Source organism: Hibiscus syriacus, unplaced genomic scaffold, assembly GCF_006381635.1.
Source record: "Hibiscus syriacus cultivar Baekdansim isolate YM2019G1 unplaced genomic scaffold, ASM638163v2 tig00110828_pilon, whole genome shotgun sequence".
NCBI lineage: Eukaryota > Viridiplantae > Streptophyta > Magnoliopsida > Malvales > Malvaceae > Hibiscus > Hibiscus syriacus.
The window spans coordinates 1,294,457-1,314,579 of record NW_024062880.1 but is presented as its reverse complement, the minus strand read 5'-3'; the positions used below and the strand labels follow the sequence as shown (position 1 = coordinate 1,314,579).

The following is a 20,123-nucleotide window of genomic DNA, read 5'->3' as shown; positions in this document are numbered from 1 at the left end:
ACGATACATTTCAGACAAAGGGGAACCAAAAATTAAAACACCGTTTGCATTGCCGTAGACTAACACATAAACATGATTCGGCCACAAACTTGGCAGAAAAGTCTTTTGTAAAGAAAATTGGGGGTTATTCCTGCATGCCACTGGTTATTTGGTCTCCCCTAGAGATCACACAACCTATACAGTGTTCTTTGTCCATGAGTAAAGAGAAAACACAGTCTACCAATAAATCAGATAAAAGCAACATCCAAAGGGAAATTCTTTTAGCATCCCTAATTCAAAATGGTGAAATTCAGCTTAGGAGAAAAAAAGTGAAAGATTGAGCAATATGCGATAACCAGTCAGTGTTCTCATAGATGCAAAACCTTGTGTCCTCTGGCAGGTGCAACGGAGGATTTGGTAGCTCTTTGAAGGCTTGAGTTTGAATAATTCCTCCGATACAATTTTAGTTCTTCAAGCAGACTTCAAACACCATCTCTTTCTATACCATCTCCCTCAGTAACATTCTGACCGAAAGAAGATCCTGTTGAATACAAGTCAATAGTACTGATCAAATAAATTAGCAAAGCTATTAAGAGTTTAAACTAGCCACTCTTTCATAAAAAGTAGTTCATTTGTGAATTTAGACCTTTTTAATATATACTATAATACTAAAACGCATTATGGACAAACAATAAATAAATAAATTCCATTTGAGCATAAACTATAACTATTCTAAACCTTGTTCTAGATCGTATATATCCTTAAGCATCTAAATAAATAATGTCAGGAATCTCAATTATTCATCAGAAACTAAAAGCAAAAATAAAAGAACCAGATAACGTATAATGCAAGGAGCTACACACACTGAGCAAAGCTGTGGTTTGAATCCAAATTGATTTCTACTCCAGGTTCCTCATGCTTAGTTTCCTTTGGCAAATTTCCATCAGTTCCAGCAGAAGACTGTACCATTTCTGAAATCTTTGCCTTCAACTCTTCATGCTTCTCTTTCAATTCTGAAGAGATGATAGCTTCAGAAAGGTTTTGCTTAATATGTTTTTGTAGAGCCTCAATCTTACTTTTCGACTCAGTATCAGGTTTCCTTCCTGCCCTTGCTATTTCCAGCTTCAACAACTCAATCATATTCTTCAACTCAAATGAACTGGCAACATTTTCAATTTTCTTGCTAATTTCTTCATTCAAATTATCCACCTTACTTTTGAAGATTGAAAGTGAAGCTCTCTCACTAAGGAGTTTTGCATTAGACTTTACAACAACAACATCCAAACCAAAGGACTTGAGAGCACTTATCATTTCCGATTCTATCTCTTTCTTCATATTAATAACTTTGTCCTTCAGCCCTTGATCTAAATCCGCAAAGCTGGCTGAACCGGAATTTTGAACCTCAGCCTTTATTGCTTCAAGCTTCTCATTTATATCAGGCCGACTCATGACTTCATTAAATTTCTTATTAACTTCCTGCTTCAGTGTAGCTGCATCCGAGAGACTCTTGGCTTTCGAAAACTCCTTCAACATGTCAAGCTTATATTTGAGGATTGAATAATTTGGAGCTGCTGATAGATTCTGGCCGAATTCATCTTTAAGCTTCTCAATCTTATTCCTTATAACAGGATCGGTGAGTTGGTCCCTGGAATTAACTTTTGAAACTTCTTCTTTCAACATCTCAAGCCTGTCCTTCAAGCCCATGGCTTTGATGGCCTCAGAATATTCATGATCAACCTCAATTTTTAATTTTTCTATCATGTCCTTTAGAGCCATCTCAGGAGGCTTGCTGGATGATTCCTTGGCTTTCAAGATTTGCTGTTTCAGTTTTTCAACCTCACCTTCCAACTCTACATTTGAGGTTCTACGAACAGTGTCTTCCTTCTTTTTCATATTGACCTTCTTCTTGGGATCTAACTGTGCATTTTCTTGGAAGCCACCCAGTTTCCTGAATTTATGATTGCGATGGTGTAGTAGCTCTTCAGTGTTCATTGCAGTGAGCTCCTGCAGAATAAGATTTTGTTAATATATTATAATACAATTCTCGATAGATAACTACTGCTAGTGGAACTTACATCCATCGACTCGTTAATTGTGGCTTTTATTTGTTGTGAAGTCCAAGCTGGATTTGCATGGGCACCACCCAGTGGCTCCTATCAAACGTAAAAGTGTCAGATGTCATGTTAATTAACATGAACTTCCAAAGGAAACAACAATCGGGAGAAACTCAACCATTAATGCTGTTGAAATGCATATACTTTGAAAACCAAATACAGCATTTTTGTCAAACATCAGATAGAAGGTATGCTAATAAAAGTAGCAAAATGGTTCCCATAACAGTCAGCTTTGCTACAAGAAATTGCTTGTAGTAGGTTTATCATATTTTCGTAGCTAGAAACAGAGAAACAAAAACAGTAAAAAAGAAGGAAAAGAAAAAGGCACACGTAGAAAAACTAATTCACTTAAGACATTGGAGAAACAATGTTAATCACCGGAATAATCCCATCACAAATTTCCAGCCTGCACAACTCTGGAGCAGTAATCCTCAGCTTCTCAGCTGCCTGCGTATAGATGAAAACCTTAAATACTAATAAGAAAATAAAAATTACTAAAAACTAAGCCTAAAACCAATAATTTATTTCGAACCTTTGGAGAAGCTTTGGCAGTCTTCCACAAAATTGCAGCACAGGCTTCTGGACTATACCATTTAAAGAAATAGGAAAGAAATGAAATTTCAGCACAATTAGAAATGTCATCTAAAAAAGATCAACATTTACAAGGAATAATATACAATCTTACCAGGTACAACAAGGAAAAATAAGGTTTTAACCAATTGCAATTTCATATATTGTGTGGGTTCAAAAAGGCAGGTGGTACAGGCTTAAATGACATTCAATAAAAACAATATAGGACATCTCAATACCTGGCAACATAAAAGACTGCATTTTCCAACATCAACAATTTATTAGCACAGCCAATGGCCAAGGCACCGCCAGAGCCACCTTCCCCGATAACAATAGAAACAATCGGGACCTTCAGACCAAACATGGTCCTCAAATTGTGGGCAATAGCTTCACCCTACATGAATGTAACGCATAAAAATCAGTTGTGCTAACATTAAAAGTAGATCTGGTATGCTTCATAATACAATAGTCCCCATACTTGACCCAGCTCCTCAGATTTAAGGTCAGCATACGCCCCAGGAGTGTCAATAAAAGTAACTATAGGAAAACCATGATGATCTGCATAATACATCATGCGCAGAGCCTTCCTGTAACTGTAAGCATTTCCTAAATATCAGTTAAGAGTGACAGATTCTCTCTTTGAAAGGTAAAATTCAACATGCAAGTTTCATATACTTACCCATGGGGAGTTGGCATTCCAAAGTTACGCTGAATATTCTCTTTAGTGTTTCTACCCTTTTGTTGACCAATAAACATGTATCGCCTACCATCTATGGTTCCTATACCAGTAACAATAGCTGGATCGTCATACCCCGATCGATCTCCATGAAGCTCCACAAACTAGACATAGGAAAATGTACAAAACATTTATTAGAACAATTCTTCACCCTCCACACACTGGATGTTAAAGATAATGTTGACAAGAATATGAAGAATTTAATATCCGAGTTAAAGGTTATGCAACCACCAAACCTTATCAGTGATGCTAAATACATGATCAAGGAATGTAGGTCTGTTAGGGTGCCGGGCAATGTTCACACGTTGTATAGGGGTTAGATGTGTGTATAAGTCCTTCAGGGCCTGAAATAAATAACAGAAAGGATGATAAGAGTTAACCGGGAACCACAAACATGGCAAAACATCAATATCTTTGACAGCACATCAACACTAAATGGTGTGCAAGCCTTTTCCGAAACATTGAATTAAGCTCATCCCTTATTAAGGTATCAAGCTTACAGCAGACTTAAAGAAGAATCATAGATTTTGTAGTTTAACACCACAGAATTTCAAGCAAGCATATAAATGTTCTACTATTGATAATCGTCTGCAATAAGAGAATGAATCCAAAAATAAAATCAAGTACTATAATAAAATTCTAAATAACAAATAAATGCCATAGAAATTGCAACATCAGAAACATTTTATCAGCCAATATTAAATATAACTTCCTGACCTAATATTCAGTTTTGGCATAATTAAATTGAGCACGCGAAAACATATTCCATACTCAACTTCACTCTCATTAACAGGCTGAATATGTATCGACTCAAAGGAACATATAAATGTATAACTAGAAATTATATTACTTCATGGAAACAACTAAAGTACTCTCAGATTGTCTCAAACAAAATAATTGTACCTGTTGATATTTATTCTCCAATAATATAATCTGATCACTGAAGTCCAATCCAGTTTCATTTGCCATCCTCCTCACCTGCATATGAAACAAACATAAAATTTGAAGCAACCACGGGATTGTTATGATCAGAAAAATCAAAAGTCACTAGAAATAAGGAATTACATCAATCATCTTCTTCTCGAAATTTACAAGGGGCTTCTCAAAATCCAAAGTAACAGGCTTTTGCTTTTCTTTCAAAGGCTTGAAATGGGAAAGATGACTTAGGACTCCGCCTTTCACATTTGGATCCGGATCTGCAGGCCACGGATATTCATGCTTCTTCACTTTCCTCAGCTTTGCAACTACAGTTACACCCCTTTTTGACACGGCAGATCGTGGCGTCCCTAGGGTTTCAAGAGGGATGCCGCTCATGCCATTACTGGAGCTTCCAAGAAGATCGGAAGCTGAAGTTCCAGTAAATGCAGCTGGAGAATATGTAATAGACGCCATCACGCCTCGAGCTTAGATATATCAGAACTCTACACGAAACCCAAACAGTCAAATCTCCAAAATTCAGTCTAATGATTAGAAGAAAAAAAGATAAACTGGATTTCTTAAAATAATTTGAACACTACTTCTAAGTAAGATAAACTAGGAAACGTAAGAAAAACGAAAAAATAAATCATTAAGAAAGAAAGTTACACAAATTAGCAGTTTGATTTCCTATCTCTGATTACCTAAAAAGGAAATCTCCAAATTAATTCTTATGAATACTTAGCTTACATGTTTCAGCTGAATAAGCACATTCTAAAATCAAAAAACACAAACTTGAATCTCATATTTTTCCTCTCCATTTTCTCAGCATCCATGCAGAGAATCGTTCAGGAAAAAAAAGCGAGAGAAAGAACAATAACGATATACAAATCAGACAATATCAAATTAAGTTTAAGATAAAAAAAACAGATGAACTTAGTCGGAGATTTACCAGAGAGTAGTGAATCGAATATATTGAGAGAGAGAAAGAAAGAAATGAGTTTGAGGAGCAGAGAAATGGGAGTATTAAATTTGAAAGGAAAGAAGGAGCTTCGTGGAGATCGTCAATCGAAACGCCTAGTTAGATTTATTAATAATTTGCATATTATTTTTAGGATAAATTCAAAATATATCGATTAACATTACTCTCACTCCTATTTTAATCACTAAAATTTAAAAGTTTGCAATTTAATCATTTAACTTTGAGTTCTTTTAAGACACTCCACCATTATATTTCTAACGCTGGTGATATGTAACCTTTTATAGATTTTTGAGCTACCACATTGGGATAATTAATATTTAATTAACTCTTTTTTTATAAATTATACTCCCACTGATTACCCAATCGGCCCTTAAGTTAAACCGTTCACATTTCTCGGCATATACGTATGGTTTCTTGTTTTAATTTTCCAGAGATTTGTGTCAGCTATCTTCAAGCTCTCGTATGTTCCACTTTGGTTCATAAACTGTTGATAGATCTCGTATGTAAAAGTTTGAATATGTAAGGGATTATTATATTATATGCGTTTTCTCTTTATGGTGGAGAGTCCTTTCTTGAGTCAGGGAGTAATATATTTATGTCTGAATTCACTTTAACAATGGATGGAGATCAAAGAATAAGAAATTGAAACATTCAATGTTTGTATTTGTGAAATTTATGGTATTTTTCGATTAAAAGTAAGCTAGATTTACATTTTGGAGGGTAAAGAAGTTTGATAAAAAAAATGCAGAACTCATTAATTGTATTGATTATGAGCGACGGTGACTGACGCAGTAACCAATCATGATAAGTGTTGGTTGAATTTTGAATAGACGAAGAGAAAATGAAAGGGGAAAGAAAATGACTTTTTTTTGGTGTAAACTTACTTTTAGAAATCGATATCATTTTGGTATTGTAAGTCGTGTCATAATGTGTTAAGTATTTAATGATGAAGCGGTCAAAACAATAGTAATTCAAAAAAATTAATGATTAAATTTAAAAAAAATAATTTTCAGTAGCTAAAATAGAAACGATAATAAAATTAAGCGATGAAAACTATAATTTACTTTTGTTTTTATTTACTTATTTTGATTCTCTTATATGTCTATACTTCTTATGTGATGGAGAGGCGTTTTTACCCAAGGAAAGGGGTGACTAGGTCTTGTCACTCGCACGTGGGCTAGCCCAAGGGCTCGATTGATTCGATGACCCTCCTCCTCGGGCTCGCCTCCGCTGCGCCAACATGTTTTTAGGATTAGACTCCACTTTCCAAAATCAAATTTTGATAAATTTATTAAACATAATACTTTCAAATATTATTTTATAGAAATTGAGAAAAAAACAGGCCAAATTCTTTTTATATTTATTTATAAATAGTCTAGAACACACATACCATAAATATAATTATTTAAATTCAATCTTATAAAAATATAATACTTATTTTTATTACTAAAATCAATTAATAAATTCAAATATAATATTTTATTTAAAATGACAAAAGATATCGTGATAAACAAAACAAATATTTATGAATTAAATTTGTTTAGACGATATTAAAGGAAGAGACGTGGATGGCATTTGTTGGGAAATGGGAAGCGTGTTGGTTAGAGTAGGTAGTTTACAGTTGGAATTTATATTCATTAGTTTACACAACCTCACCAACTATGGTTTCGAGTTTAGTAATGCGTTTAGAAATATTTTTAAGTGTAACGACGAGGTGTATATCGTAATATATTATTAAAATGACGTAACAAAATATATTTTTAATTAAATATTTTTATTAAATATTAAAAGGATAAATTATATATTTAATATTTATATTATTATTTTTATTTCATTTTAATATTTTTAGATTTTTTAAAATGATTAATGATAATGTTGATGTGACGTGATATGTCAAATTTTTTTCCATAACAATTTTCTATTTCTCTGTCATTATTTTTAATTAATTTTATTTAATCAATTAAATAGTAACATGTGTCACCAACTATGAGATAAAATAAGAGAGAGTATTATAGCTCTAAGCATGAAATGAACCTAAACTTCTTCCATGAAAATGCAAGACACTAAACCATTAAATTAAGCTAATCATTTATGTTAATTTTAACATATTTTTGTATTTAGCTTAGAAATTTTATTATATCAAACTTAATACTTACTTGTATCATTCTTAAATTAAAGAATAATTTTTACTTTATTTGGAAATAAAAAATAATTTCTAAATAAAATAATAAAATAATTACTTTTACATATTTATAAATTTTATATTAAATTATTCTAAAACATTTATTTATTTATTTATTTATTAAGCTATAAGATGATTACAAGTAGTATACGTTCTAAATACTCTCAACCATTTAAAAATAAATGTTCAATTAACCTGTTACAGCCGCTGGTGCTCAAACCCGTGACTTCTAAGAACAACAACGATTTCTTTAACCATTGAGGTAAGTTGATTCTAGTTAAAGTGTTTATTTATAATATTATGAAAATATTTAAAATCGTGAAAAATCAGAGTGTGATTGTTCAAACAAACTCCATCTAATACTCTAATCAACCCTCAAATAATAAATTCTTAGTAATATGAAGTGTGAAAATTCACCACGAAAACTAAGAAGAAAACTTGTTGAAGAATAATATCGAAGACACAAGTATCAACACTTGAAAAAAATATATTCTAAAAACATATTTATTTTAAAAAGAAAATGATTCAAGTTATGTGATTAGAAGATGCTACCTCCTTTTATAGTATAAAAGATACAACAAAACATCATAGGAAATAGCTAACTAATCCTAAAAAATCAGCATATGTATTAAATAAATTTAAATTAATTGAGAATTAGATTATATGACAAAAATAATTAACTTGTATTTCAATAATCATATTTGTTTTTGTATTTATTGGGTCGTCTCAACGATTAAAAGAAATATTATTTTTTATTGAAGTATTGAGTTCGAGTAATTGTATTGTACTTTAAAAAAACAATGTGGTTATCATATTATTCTCTTTTCCCCCCTAAATAGGATATTCTAACTCAGAAAATAAGTCCAATGTGATTCTTTGACCAACGTATTTCTTCGTTGATCGTTACGGTGTTAACATAGCGATCCACGGTGTTGACGTGGCGATCCACGGTGTTGAAGTGTGACGTGATAGTCCATAGTGATTGATAACGTGACAGATAACATGTTAAATATATTAAATTGGTAACTCAAACATGACAGATTGACTGTCATATCGGTATCATGGATCGTCATGTCAGCACCGTGAATTGTCATGTCAGTACCAAAATAGTCAAATGACGAAAAACATTAGTCAAAGAATCACATTAAATTTATTTTTTAAGTTTGATAGTCACATTAAAAAAAATAATATGAATGTCACATTATTTTTAAAAAATACAACATCTTTGATATCTTTTTACCTTAAAGAATTATAAACATAATACCATCTTTTTTTCTTTTATTAATTTAGGATAAATACAAGACATTCAAAGAAAACTCTTAATATTTCGATTATAAAGGTTCACATCCCTAATATTTATAATGCTCAAATCTAATCATTAAATAATAACAATAATTCTTTTATCACATAAATCGCTTCGTCGTTACACATATACCATAAACTAATAAAAAATTATATTTTTCTCGACCAAATATTAGAATTTTATATTTGAGTCCGATGACGCAAACTAAATAATAGGAGTGTAACGTTATCTAACATTCGGTCTTAATCGTCATCTTCTTCACCCTTGCATTGAAGTCGAAAGGGTTTTATTAGCTTTTAGGTTTTTTTTTTATAAATTAAGCGAATCAGTGTTTAATTGACTGGTTTTGGTGGGATGGAGGGAGCGAGCAACGGAGGGATCTTGTACCATGAGGTACAAGAATCTAATCTTTGCGCCGTCCACTGCATCAACAAGGTGTTGCAAGGACCTTTCTTCTCCGAATTCGATTTAGCGGCGTTGGCCTCCGATCTTGACATCAAGGAGCGCCAGATGATGTTCCAAGGAACCGCCGCCGCCTCATCTGGCGGTTTCCTCTCCGAGGAATCTCACAATGTCTCCCTCGGCGGCGATTTTAGCGTCCAGGTTCTTCTTCTTTCTCTTTATGCTTTTCTGTTGCTCTATGTTCCCGAAATCGGTCTAGCAGCACTCAATAACGTGGGAAGATCGAACAAGAAAAATAATTAGCGATTTTGGGCCTTTTTAACCTAATATTGAAAAAAGAGCTTTTTGTCGAATAAAATCAATAAGAGTTGAACAATAGTTCATTCGGAGTTTCAGTAATTAGGACAGAAGTTATTAGATTAATGCATGAATGATTTGAATTCTCCAATCAGTTTGATTGTGATATAGTTACATACACTTGGTATGCAATTGGGTTTTACTTTTATTGAATTCAAATTCATTATTATTTCCATAGGTTAAGAAACTGGTACTTTCTGTGTCTTACGTACTGAAGTAGCTAATTTTATGTTAAGTTTCTACTCGGGTCCTGTTGGATAAACAAGCATGAAGTGGGAAGGTGTGGCTGATTATATGGCACTGCACAACTAAGTGTTTAGCTAGGAATCCGTCATTTGAACCTACATCTATTTATTTCGGGCCTAATTGATTGCATTTATATTTTTGATCCAGTAGGTTTTCGATCATACCATATCAGACAATTTTACGTTACTCGCACATATGTGGTCAGTACAATTCACGTTGTGCAATGTGTGAACACTTGAAAATCTTGATGTATAGGCAAAACATTCATGCATTTCCATCTCTCTTATTATAGATTGCATTTATCATGTGGGTGTAATTGGTGCAGCTTCTGATCAAAATATTAGCCTCGCGAATCCGTCTTTTCAGTATAAGCCAGCTTAGGACCGTGAAACACTTTCCTTTAGTGTTGTTGTTGACACTTGACATAGAATGACAGAAAGCAACTTGTAAATTCCCAAAGAAGGCTGCGTGCTTGCATGTCAACTGAGGTGGAGCCAGATATTTAGGATCTAATACTTCAATATTCTCATCGTTGGAAAAAGAAAGCATCCTTAGAAGTATAATATATTGGAAAAGCATTTCTGTTTCATCATGGTGAAACACTAGAATCTTAAAATGTAAATTATTTCTGGCCTATTACCATCCTGCTGTTATCTGGTCAGTGGACTGGGTGGTTGTCAATAAAGTAATGTAGAATACGACATTCATCACTCTTATGATAATTTCCATTTATGTTATTCTTCAATCTTACTTGGTAGGTTATTGAAATCTACGGTTTTACATTGTTATTTCTTATATATCAACAATGAGGTAAAAATAATACAGTTGATGTGATACAAAAAATTCACCTCCATAGACCTTTAAAGTGAAATTGTAAACATGCTTCCTAATATGTGAATATATCAAGTGTCCGGACGGAGGAGCCGTTCATAGATATGTTGAGGATATCATTAGTAAAATTTAAAAACTCTGCTGGTTCCTTTCCAAACCAGGGGCTAGGAAGGTGACATTGCTTGGTTTAGGGTATTACAAGCAAGTGAAGCAACTTAGAATGATTTAGCCTTGTGTCTTCCATTGTAAAAGTGCAACGTTTCTGTGTCCATTTATGCATCCCCTAACAAGTTTAATCAATTTAATTTTCTTACATGTTGGGTGGTTGTGATTTGACACAGAGAACTAGGAACGAAAATATTTTTCTTTCCCTGTTTATTTGGACAGGCTGATCAAATAGGCGAATGTGAATGTCTGATCTATTTTCGAGATGACTTCCTTGTAACTTTTATAGCTTTGTCCTGATGAGAAGTTCTTGTTCATAGGTTCTGCAAAAGGCTTTAGAAGTCTGGGATTTGCAAGTTATTCCCCTCGACTGCCCAGTTGCTGAGTCGGCCCAAATTGACCCCGAGCTGGAAAATGCAATCATTTGTCATCTGAATGACCATTGGTTTTGTATCAGAAAAGTCAATGGAGAATGGTATAATTTCAACAGCCTTTATACAGCTCCAGAGCAGTTCTCTAGGTTTTATCTCTCAGCCTATCTTGACTCACTAAAAGGATCTGGGTGGAGCAATTTTCCGGTGAGGGGAAACTTCACGAAAGAATTCCCCATTTCTTCCTCTGAAGCTTTTAACGGTTACGGGCAGTGGCTGTACCATGAGGATGCCGAGAGGATAACTAAATCATGCAAATCGATAGAGTCTCCACGCCAGAGAAACAATACAACCCAACAGCATACCGATTTGCAAATGCTTTCGGATATGGAAGATGAGGACGTGAAGGCTGCAATCGCTGCCAGTCTGATGGATTCGTTCCCCGCCACAGCTAGTGTTGAGGCTGGCAATCCTAAAACTGAAAATGAAAATAAAGATGGCCAGGAAAAGACTGCTAATGGAGAAAACTCTCTTTGACATATATTTACCGGGCAATCTACAATGGTTCATGCCAGGTTTAGATTATTTGAGCAAAACATATTTGCCTAGAGGTTGTTGGCACTGTGCTGTATACACATTTATTTTACATTTTCTGGTCAGAATTTAACTTTCGTTTCTGAGATATACGGCCTCTCAGTTATGCTGATCACATTAGTTTTTTTTTTGGCATAATAATAAAATTAGTCCTAAAATTTGCACAAATAATTATTTTTCTCTTATTATTATTTTTGGAGCATATTAGCTTTTTGATGTTTTAATTTTTTGTCAAAATTATCTCTATTGGATGAAAATTATTAGTTGACTAATGATTTAGACATTGTTTATATAATATTTTCGTTCGTGCTCAATTGATATCGTGGTACATACATTTTTCTCTTTTATATAATTTCTTTGAAAGTCGTTTCTTACCGTCTGTATCTTCTCATTTAATTAAAAAAAATATACATTTACTTTGCATGGCATCATGTGTCCAAAAATAAGTATAACTTATATTTAATATTTTTGGTGTTATTTATTCAAATAATAAAAAAATAATATTACTTTAATAAATTTGTCACGATACTTGTTTTTTTAACTTTTGAAAGTTTAATTTATAGTTTTTAGCTGTTATCAGATCCATTTTTGAGTAAAATTATCCCTTTATCTTTATCTTTATCTTTATTATTATTATTATTATTATTTTCTAATAATAATGTTAAATAATTAAAAAATATTTTTCAATACTTTTTAAAATGATATAAACTAGCTGAAATCAGAGTCATACGGAGGAGGATAATCTTACAAATTAGGGGAGATGATATTATAATTAGAACTAGAATACTGTAAGTCTTTAAGATATTACTATAGCATTTTAACCACTTAATTCTCTAAATCTTAAGGTTGTAAAACAGTAGAAAACAGGCACATGAAATCAGCGGTATGAGGGGAATTTCTAAAATTTCTCCTACTTTAATTAATAAATAATATTTGGAATTTCAAAGGAAAAAACAAAGAAGAAAAGTTGGAAAAGGCAAGAATAGGATGATACTTTTAGGCTGGAACCTGTGGCCACCAACCTTCCCTTTCAAAGGACATTAAGAAATCTATTACTCTGATATACATGTAGATTTATTCTTTTTATCCTCTTCAAGTCATCAAAAATTTGTGTTTAAACGATCTGATATTTGATTCCATTGAAGGGTTTATTTCTTTTCTTTTTCTTGTGAATGGGTTCATCTGATCGCTTGTTTAACAGGCAGAGAACTGTTCATGAGATCCTTGGCGGTGGTTTAGGTAAAGTTCCTCACTTTCTTAGTTCTGGGTTTTCTTCAGAATTCAGTTTGATCCACTGTTGAACTTGATTGAATTTCCATTTTTTGTACTGTGAAATGGATCTTCTTTGATCCCCTTTTGTGAATTCTGTTAACTTTCCTTAAAGATCAAGAGTGTTTCTTTGATCGACTGCCATTAGGGTAACTGTTGATTGTTCTATTTTTTTTTTTTTTTTGCTTTGAACAGTTGCAGATGTGATGTTGTGGAGGCGAGGGAACATGACAATGGGGATCCTGTTGGTGACTCTAGCAGCTTGGGTGGTGTTTGAGAAATCTGGTTACACTCTGCTATCACTTGTCTCTAATGTTCTCCTCCTTCTCATTGTCACTCTTTTTCTCTGGGCCAAATCCGCCGCCGTTCTTCACCGGTAATCGATTCAGCCGTGCTACATAAACTCGGAATTAATAACATGTCATCAGTTCCTTTTACCAAATCCTTGTTAAAAATGCCATGTTTAGAATCTAGCAACAGCATATTCTGCTTGGAATATCTGATATAGACATAATTGTTTGCATATTGCTTCAGATTATGGCTTTACGAGCCACAGGCATAATGTTGATATTTATATAATGATTAGCATTAGAATAAGATGTCATTATGCTTTGTAATTCTTCTGGTTGACATGAATTTTACTTATTTGTTGACATAAAATAGACCTGCTCCACCTCTTCCAGAATTGTATCTATCAGAAGAAATGGTAAACGAAATTGGAGCTTTCATTCGGTCCCATGTAAATGATTTTCTCTCAGCTTCTCAAGATATCGCATTGGGTAAAGATGCAAGGTTGTTCTTCAAGGCTGCTGCATACTTATTGTTGATTTCGATTGTAGGTACCCTTACTGATTTCCTTACTTTGGGTTACACCAGTAAGTTCTAAATTCCGGCTTCTTATTGTTATTATCATCTTCATCGTTGTCGTCGTCATCATCATCATTTACGGGTTTGGTGTCTTAGTTTTGTAACTGCACTTTGCTTCTAGCAGGCCTTGTTGTAGTTCTCACAGTTCCAACGCTTTATGAGAGATATGAAGACTATATCGATCCGTATACCATACTTGGATGCAGGAAAATGCAGCAGTTGTATGTGAAAATTGATTCCAAGTTTGTAAACCGATCTCGGAAATGGATTTTGGAGAGGCAGAAATTAAGCTGATTTCTTCTGTTTCTTCGGTTTTCTCCCTCTTAGATTTGTTTTCCTTTCTGCTTGAGAGTGACAAAGACAGGCACAGGTTTGTTGTTTTGAGCATTGGAGATGCATTTCCTTTTGTATTATGATGTTTCCCTCGTTTCCGGCATGCGAGTTCATAGGAAATATAGTTTTTAGTAAAAATGTTATTCCAAACAAGAAAGATGAGAAGAATCAAACTGAAATCCAAACCAATATAAATTCAGAATAATCTGAACAACAGTTCATTCCAAGAGGTGAGATGAGAACTAACCCGTGCATAAATAACATTTAAAAATTAAACATTTATACACATATATAAGCTCACATAGGTAAAAAGGATAATTTAATTTTTAAGTTTAATATTTAGAGTAAAATATTTATATTTTTCATCGACATGAAGACATAAATGATTTAGATGAAAATGAAATATATAAAAGTACAAGTGAGGAAATGAGATTTTCATATGACTAACAGATGATCAATGTGCTTGTAAGGATTGACATGCTTCATGAAAGAAGGCAATACTAATTTCACAAATTAGTCTCTGTCCGAATGAAACCTGAAAATCAGAAAGATCATGCATGGTTGCTTTCACTGTGCAAAGAACTATTTAGATAGGGATCATCCTTGTGCTTTGAGTACAATGGCAGATCAAGGGCTCTCTCTGCAATTCTTCTGTCGTCGTGAATCTTCGCTATCAGGCTTTCAAGGGATTGGAAATTAACCTGTTAGCAAGCAAAACTCGTTAGCAAAAAGCACAATATTACAACCGGGGAAGAAAAAGGGGGGGACTGCGAAAGCATGCTAACTAATTTGAGTGATTACTTCTGGTCGTATATAGCCAACTATGACAAGACGCAATTCCTCTCCATAAAAATCCTCATTAAATTCATGAAGCAACCATGGCTCCTGCAGCATAAATTATGTTTCGTAAATGAAGAGTTGCAATGTCACACCCCCAATCTCAATTTTAAATTTATTAAATAAATTATTTGATTTTAAGAACTAAAGTGCAAGTTTCTGAAACTTTTTGAGCTAGTTTCAGAAATCTAGGAAGCTCATAGACTTAACCCTGAATTATCTCATTTTTCTAGTAAGTTGAAAAATAAAAAAAAATAAGGATTTGGGTAGCTAAGGGGGCTTGAACCTAGTTAAAGGTTCTCATACCTTAGCCACTGAGCTAGGCTGCTATTAACATTTTATTTAATAAAATATATGTTTTCTCTTTATTATATTTGGGTTGGGTGATAATCCGTTTTATTTCAAACCCCCTCGATTGAGGAACCAAACCCCTTAACCTCCGTCCACCGTCTCCTTTCATCTACCTCCGGCCAGCGGTAGAGTGCACCGCCCAACCCAAACGACACGTCTTGCTAGCCCGACCAAAACCTCCATGGCCAATCGTCGTTAGCAGTTGCCGTTAGTCATGGGGAGCCGTTTGAAAATCGCCGAAAACCTAGGTCAAGCGTCGGATATTCTTGGATTCCAGTTACCTCGCTCATCGGCTTGCCTCACCGCCTCCACAACTGAATTCCTCGTTGTCGTCTGCTCAAACCCAGCCATTAGGACATTGTCGCCGTTGTTTTTCCCCGTCATCGACATGGGGTAAGCATTTCGACCTTATTCGTTTGTTTCCGATGGATTTAGTTGGTTTTGAGCATTGTTGTTGATTGGATTTGATGTTTGGTTGATCGTGGAGTAGTAGCAACCTCCCCCTGACCCGCCGTCGTCATCACGCGTCGCCGCGTGCGCGTGGGGCTCGTCTTTGCTCCTGGAAACCTTCTAGAAATAGTCTAATCGAAATGAACTGACTTGAACCTGTCTAGTCAACTCGGACCGAGCTGATTCAACCCGAACCGGTCTGACCCGTTGACTTTGACTTAATCGTTGACTTTGACCTAATTGTTGACTTTCCTGTTGACCGTTGACTTTGATCGTTGACTTTGACAAAAAGTCAAATTTTCCAAAAAGTTATTTTTTTTATGTTTTTTGACATCTTGAGTTCGAATTCGAAGTTCGTTTTACCAAATTTAAACTCGAAAGCCTCCAAATTGACCATCAAACTCAAATATGCATATATAATTTAAGCAATTTAATTAAGTTCATTTAATTTAAGGTTAATAACTGAATTATGTTATCGTTTATTTAAGGTACTCGTGGATCTCCTGACCGTTTGTCTGCTCGACTTGGTTTCTCCCGATCGGTCCGTCTTCGCGAGCCCATGATTACCCGTATAGTTTTGTAACCTTGTTAAAGATTCAGTTCATATTATTCCTCCAATTATAACCCTGTTCTGATATGAATTAGGTTCTCGTAAAGTTTAAAAACGAAGTGAAGTTGGTGCTCGGTAGATATTTCAGATTGTTTCTTTTTGTGAGGTGTGTTCATTGTGTGCCATATATCTGTTTTAAATATTTGTTTGAACTACCATGTGCACATAATTGTTTTAACTGATTTGTATTGTGACTATTTGTTTGACTTGTTTCCGTATGATTTATCTGATTCAAAGTCTGATTTTTTATTTACTAAAATTTAAGCATGATTATCTGATTCTTGTTCTTTGGTTACTGATTTTACTGAATTGATATATGTTTGAACTCCGATTTTCTGCTATCACTGGTTATTGTCTGAAAAATATTTTTCTTCAAGGTACTATGGGATTTGGTATTAAGTCTCTATAGGTTCAGCTTCGGTCAAACTGATAATTCCTTATATAGGTTCATACCGATCAAGCTGGTAATTCTTTATGGATTTAAGACGAACCTTGGGTGGGCTTCTAGGCCCAATATACCTAGTGGTAAGGCCTTATTGACCCTAAGGTACTCTCTTAGGGTGACACCTCTGCTATGTGCATTGGGTAAGTCCTTATGGGCCTGAGGGCACACCCCTTAGGTGGGCACCTACGCTTTGACTAGGGTAAGACCTTATAGATCTTGGTGCTCCCTTAGGTTGGTACTTACGTCCTTTGGGCCTAGGGTAAGTCTTTATGGATGTAGTTCTGGGGACTGCATATGGTGTTCGGTTGGAGGGAGATTTTGTATTTTAAGCAAAAAACACTACTGACATTTTCACAATTTGGAACTGAATTGATTTTGAAAACTCTACTGACGTTTCATGAATTTAATGTCAAATTGATTTTGAAATCTTAATTATATGTTTATTTCTGCATTGTTGGAACACACTGTGTTCCCTAGCCTACTCCCCTAAACTTTTCTATTTCATATACTTTTGATAGGCGTCCCAAACCTGGCACTTAGAGGATCGACACATTCGTACAATACCTTTTGTTGTAATGTATTTATCTTCTGAGTTGCATTTAGCCTATATTTCGAAAGTACTTATTTTACAATTTATACTACTTTTGTTACTACTGTCATATTTGCTTTGACACTGATTATGAAATGTTTTATTTTACTCGGTCCTTAACATTTTAAATGTTTGGAATTGAATTTTAATATTATCAACTATATTTTTAAAGATGCTTATTTGAAATATAATTTTAAGTTATTGAAAAATGTTTTGGAAAACTTTATTGTTATTCACTAGATCTGGTCGTAACGCATAGGCCGAGTCTAGGGGTTTACATTTTGATATCAGAGCTTTTGATTTTTAAACAATGAATGGGTCCAAACTAAAAATACGGTTTTAAAATGTTTTATAAAATAAGTTACGAAGGTCATGCCACTAAGTTTTTACGAGTTAAGTTGTGTGCGTGATTCCAAGTGTCAAAATTAATCCTAGGCTCATCCTTCTGTAGTGAACTTGAGGTTTTCCAAAATGAGTACAAAGCATGAGTGCTAAGCATGGTCGTTAACCTGGTCATGGGCGAGGTCGAGCGACTAGGTTTGCGGACCGTAGACGAGATGTGTATAGATACCTCGCCTTCGATAAATAATTTTGCTCCTGCGACCTCGATGGATCTGCTCCTTACTTCTGGTATAGGTTTGACTACTCCATTTATAGGAGCGACCGTTTCTGAACCAAACCTGCTAAAGTAATGTTAAATGAGAATCTCAAATGTTACAAGGAGCGGTTCGAGCTGCTGGCGTTACATCCGAGGTCCCCATTTCTCAGATTCTGACTACTAATGGAGTTAGGATCTTTGGAGGGGTATTATTGAAAAAATAATATATAGAGGGGTATTATTGTAATTATTTCTAAATATATAAGATAAAATTATTTTTTCAGGTCAGGTCTAGTATTTTTTACTCTAAACTTGAATCAAACCTGACCTGAACCCAAATATTTTTAAAAAAAATCCAATCCGATCAGGTTGGATAAGAATCCATTGAATTCGAGTCCCATGCCCGTCCTACATGCTCGACAATTCCTCATACTGCCACTTATACTGTTCAATAGCATCACTATTGTAATCAAGTTATTCTCTGATTAAGCCACTTATCATGTATGTATAATACTCGGAAAATGGTAGAATAAGAGAAAACTCATCTTCTGGTGACACCATTTTTGTAGCTTAAGGAATCAGATTTCCCCATTCATGTCTGATATACAGACAAATGCTTATAATTGTAAGAAAAAGAACAGGTAAACAGACATTCACTCGACTGGTAACATGACTTCATTAGTCCTAAGAGCTGGTATGGTCCATGGAGGATTATACCTAGCCAACAAGTGGTCACCAGTCACCTTATATCCATCTCTCTCTAAGCTCTTCTTCAGATTCTCCACCTTCTCTTCCACCACTTTGTCCGTCGCTACTCCGGCGAACTTCACCACCGCATATTTCCTCTCACCTTCCTCCTTTATAACCACCCTCTCATCCAACGGCTTAGGCGCCTCCTCCGCATTCTTGTACGTAGCCGGCAACAGGAACTGCATGGTGACCGTGTTATTGTCGTCGCCCTTCGTAACCACAGGAGCAGTCATGGCAATCTTTTCACTGTCGGACGATTTAGTTATCACCGGAGCCGTCATTGCAATCTTTTCCGGTTTCGAATTCTGGGGATTGCCTAAAGCGCCGATGTAATTCGCCAACAAGGTAAAGCCGCCGTCTTTGTTCCCCTTGAACTGTGATGGATCGTATGTGACTTGTGCCGCCACTGAAGGTGGGTACTTTCGGATTTCGTAATCGGCTGTGGATTGAACAACCTCGTATTTTGGGGTTTCCACGGTGATCTTGCCGAAAATCAGACCCATGTCGGAGAAAAACAAGTTGGGGTTTGGGAAAAAAAAAGATTTGAGCTTGAATTGAAGGATTCAAGGGGGAAACTTATATAGCCAGAAACAAGGGAAGGAAGTGTTGGATTTGCCTTGAGTCTTAATTTCTGGAGTGTTCAACCGAGTGCTTATTTTGTCGTAATGCCATTGCTTGGGGGAGGAGTAAAGACTCCATACGCCTATGTCACTAGGGTTTTGTGGCTCGAATTTGGAGATGACTTGGTGGATTTCATTTATCCACGACCTCTGCGTCAGTGAAGAATCAGCCCTTGTTCTCCAGTTGGTTAAAGTTTACTTAGAGTCCTTGAAATATGTTAAAAGTTCATTTCAATCACTTTATTTTTATGAGGGACATATTAATCTCTATAATTTGAAAAATACTAAACATTTTGGTGAAAAATATTAAAATTATCCCTAAAAGTTAGGAAGATAATTATTATTTTTTAGATATTTTATTTTTAAGTATATCGTCTTTGAGGTTCATTATTTAATGATCGAATAGATATTTCATTATAATCGTCTTAAAGTAATAAAAATATTAAAATTATAATTAATTAATTAAATATGTTAGATTTTATAACTTATTAAATTTTCTTAATGGTAATAGATAATATTGTTCCTTTTAGAGAATCTAAATTTAAACAATTATATCTATAAGGTGTGTTTTATCAATAACTAAAAAAATTTGAAATAAATATCACCACATAATACTTTATACTATTAAAAAAATATCATTTTCTTAAATTTTTATCA

General features: G+C 34.4%; 5 protein-coding genes across 5 annotated transcripts; 2 read left to right on the top strand and 3 right to left on the bottom strand.

Moving 5' to 3' along the window:
* Positions 1–22: 22 nt before the first annotated feature.
* LOC120142387 (acetyl-coenzyme A carboxylase carboxyl transferase subunit alpha, chloroplastic-like) lies at positions 23–5,365 on the bottom strand. The gene is made up of 12 exons (XM_039157093.1): positions 5,267–5,365; positions 4,465–4,820; positions 4,303–4,377; positions 3,636–3,743; positions 3,343–3,503; positions 3,142–3,256; positions 2,903–3,057; positions 2,626–2,677; positions 2,472–2,540; positions 2,055–2,132; positions 843–1,983; positions 23–520 (listed from the first exon to the last, which is right to left on the bottom strand). Coding segments are annotated over exons 2-12 (2,283 nt in total). The 5' UTR covers positions 4,792–4,820; positions 5,267–5,365; the 3' UTR covers positions 23–518.
* LOC120142391 (heme-binding-like protein At3g10130, chloroplastic) lies at positions 5,196–19,510 on the bottom strand. Its single transcript, XM_039157097.1, has 2 exons — positions 18,702–19,510; positions 5,196–5,204 (listed from the first exon to the last, which is right to left on the bottom strand). Exon 1 carries the CDS (start codon positions 19,347–19,349, stop codon positions 18,750–18,752), a length of 600 nt encoding a protein of 199 aa, XP_039013028.1. The 5' UTR covers positions 19,350–19,510; the 3' UTR covers positions 5,196–5,204; positions 18,702–18,749.
* LOC120142388 (ataxin-3 homolog) lies at positions 9,011–11,837 on the top strand. Its single transcript, XM_039157095.1, has 2 exons — positions 9,011–9,384; positions 11,103–11,837. The coding sequence occupies exons 1-2, from the start codon at positions 9,136–9,138 to the stop codon at positions 11,688–11,690; spliced, it is 837 nt and encodes a 278-aa protein (XP_039013026.1). The 5' UTR covers positions 9,011–9,135; the 3' UTR covers positions 11,691–11,837.
* Positions 12,777–14,347, top strand: LOC120142390 (reticulon-like protein B12). The gene is made up of 4 exons (XM_039157096.1): positions 12,777–12,986; positions 13,212–13,392; positions 13,680–13,891; positions 14,008–14,347. The coding sequence occupies exons 1-4, from the start codon at positions 12,920–12,922 to the stop codon at positions 14,175–14,177; spliced, it is 630 nt and encodes a 209-aa protein (XP_039013027.1). The 5' UTR covers positions 12,777–12,919; the 3' UTR covers positions 14,178–14,347.
* LOC120142392 (bifunctional riboflavin kinase/FMN phosphatase-like) lies at positions 14,706–15,134 on the bottom strand. Its single transcript, XM_039157098.1, has 2 exons — positions 15,018–15,134; positions 14,706–14,917 (listed from the first exon to the last, which is right to left on the bottom strand). Exons 1-2 carry the CDS (start codon positions 15,108–15,110, stop codon positions 14,768–14,770), a joined length of 243 nt encoding a protein of 80 aa, XP_039013029.1. The 5' UTR covers positions 15,111–15,134; the 3' UTR covers positions 14,706–14,767.
* Positions 19,511–20,123: the final 613 nt, after the last annotated feature.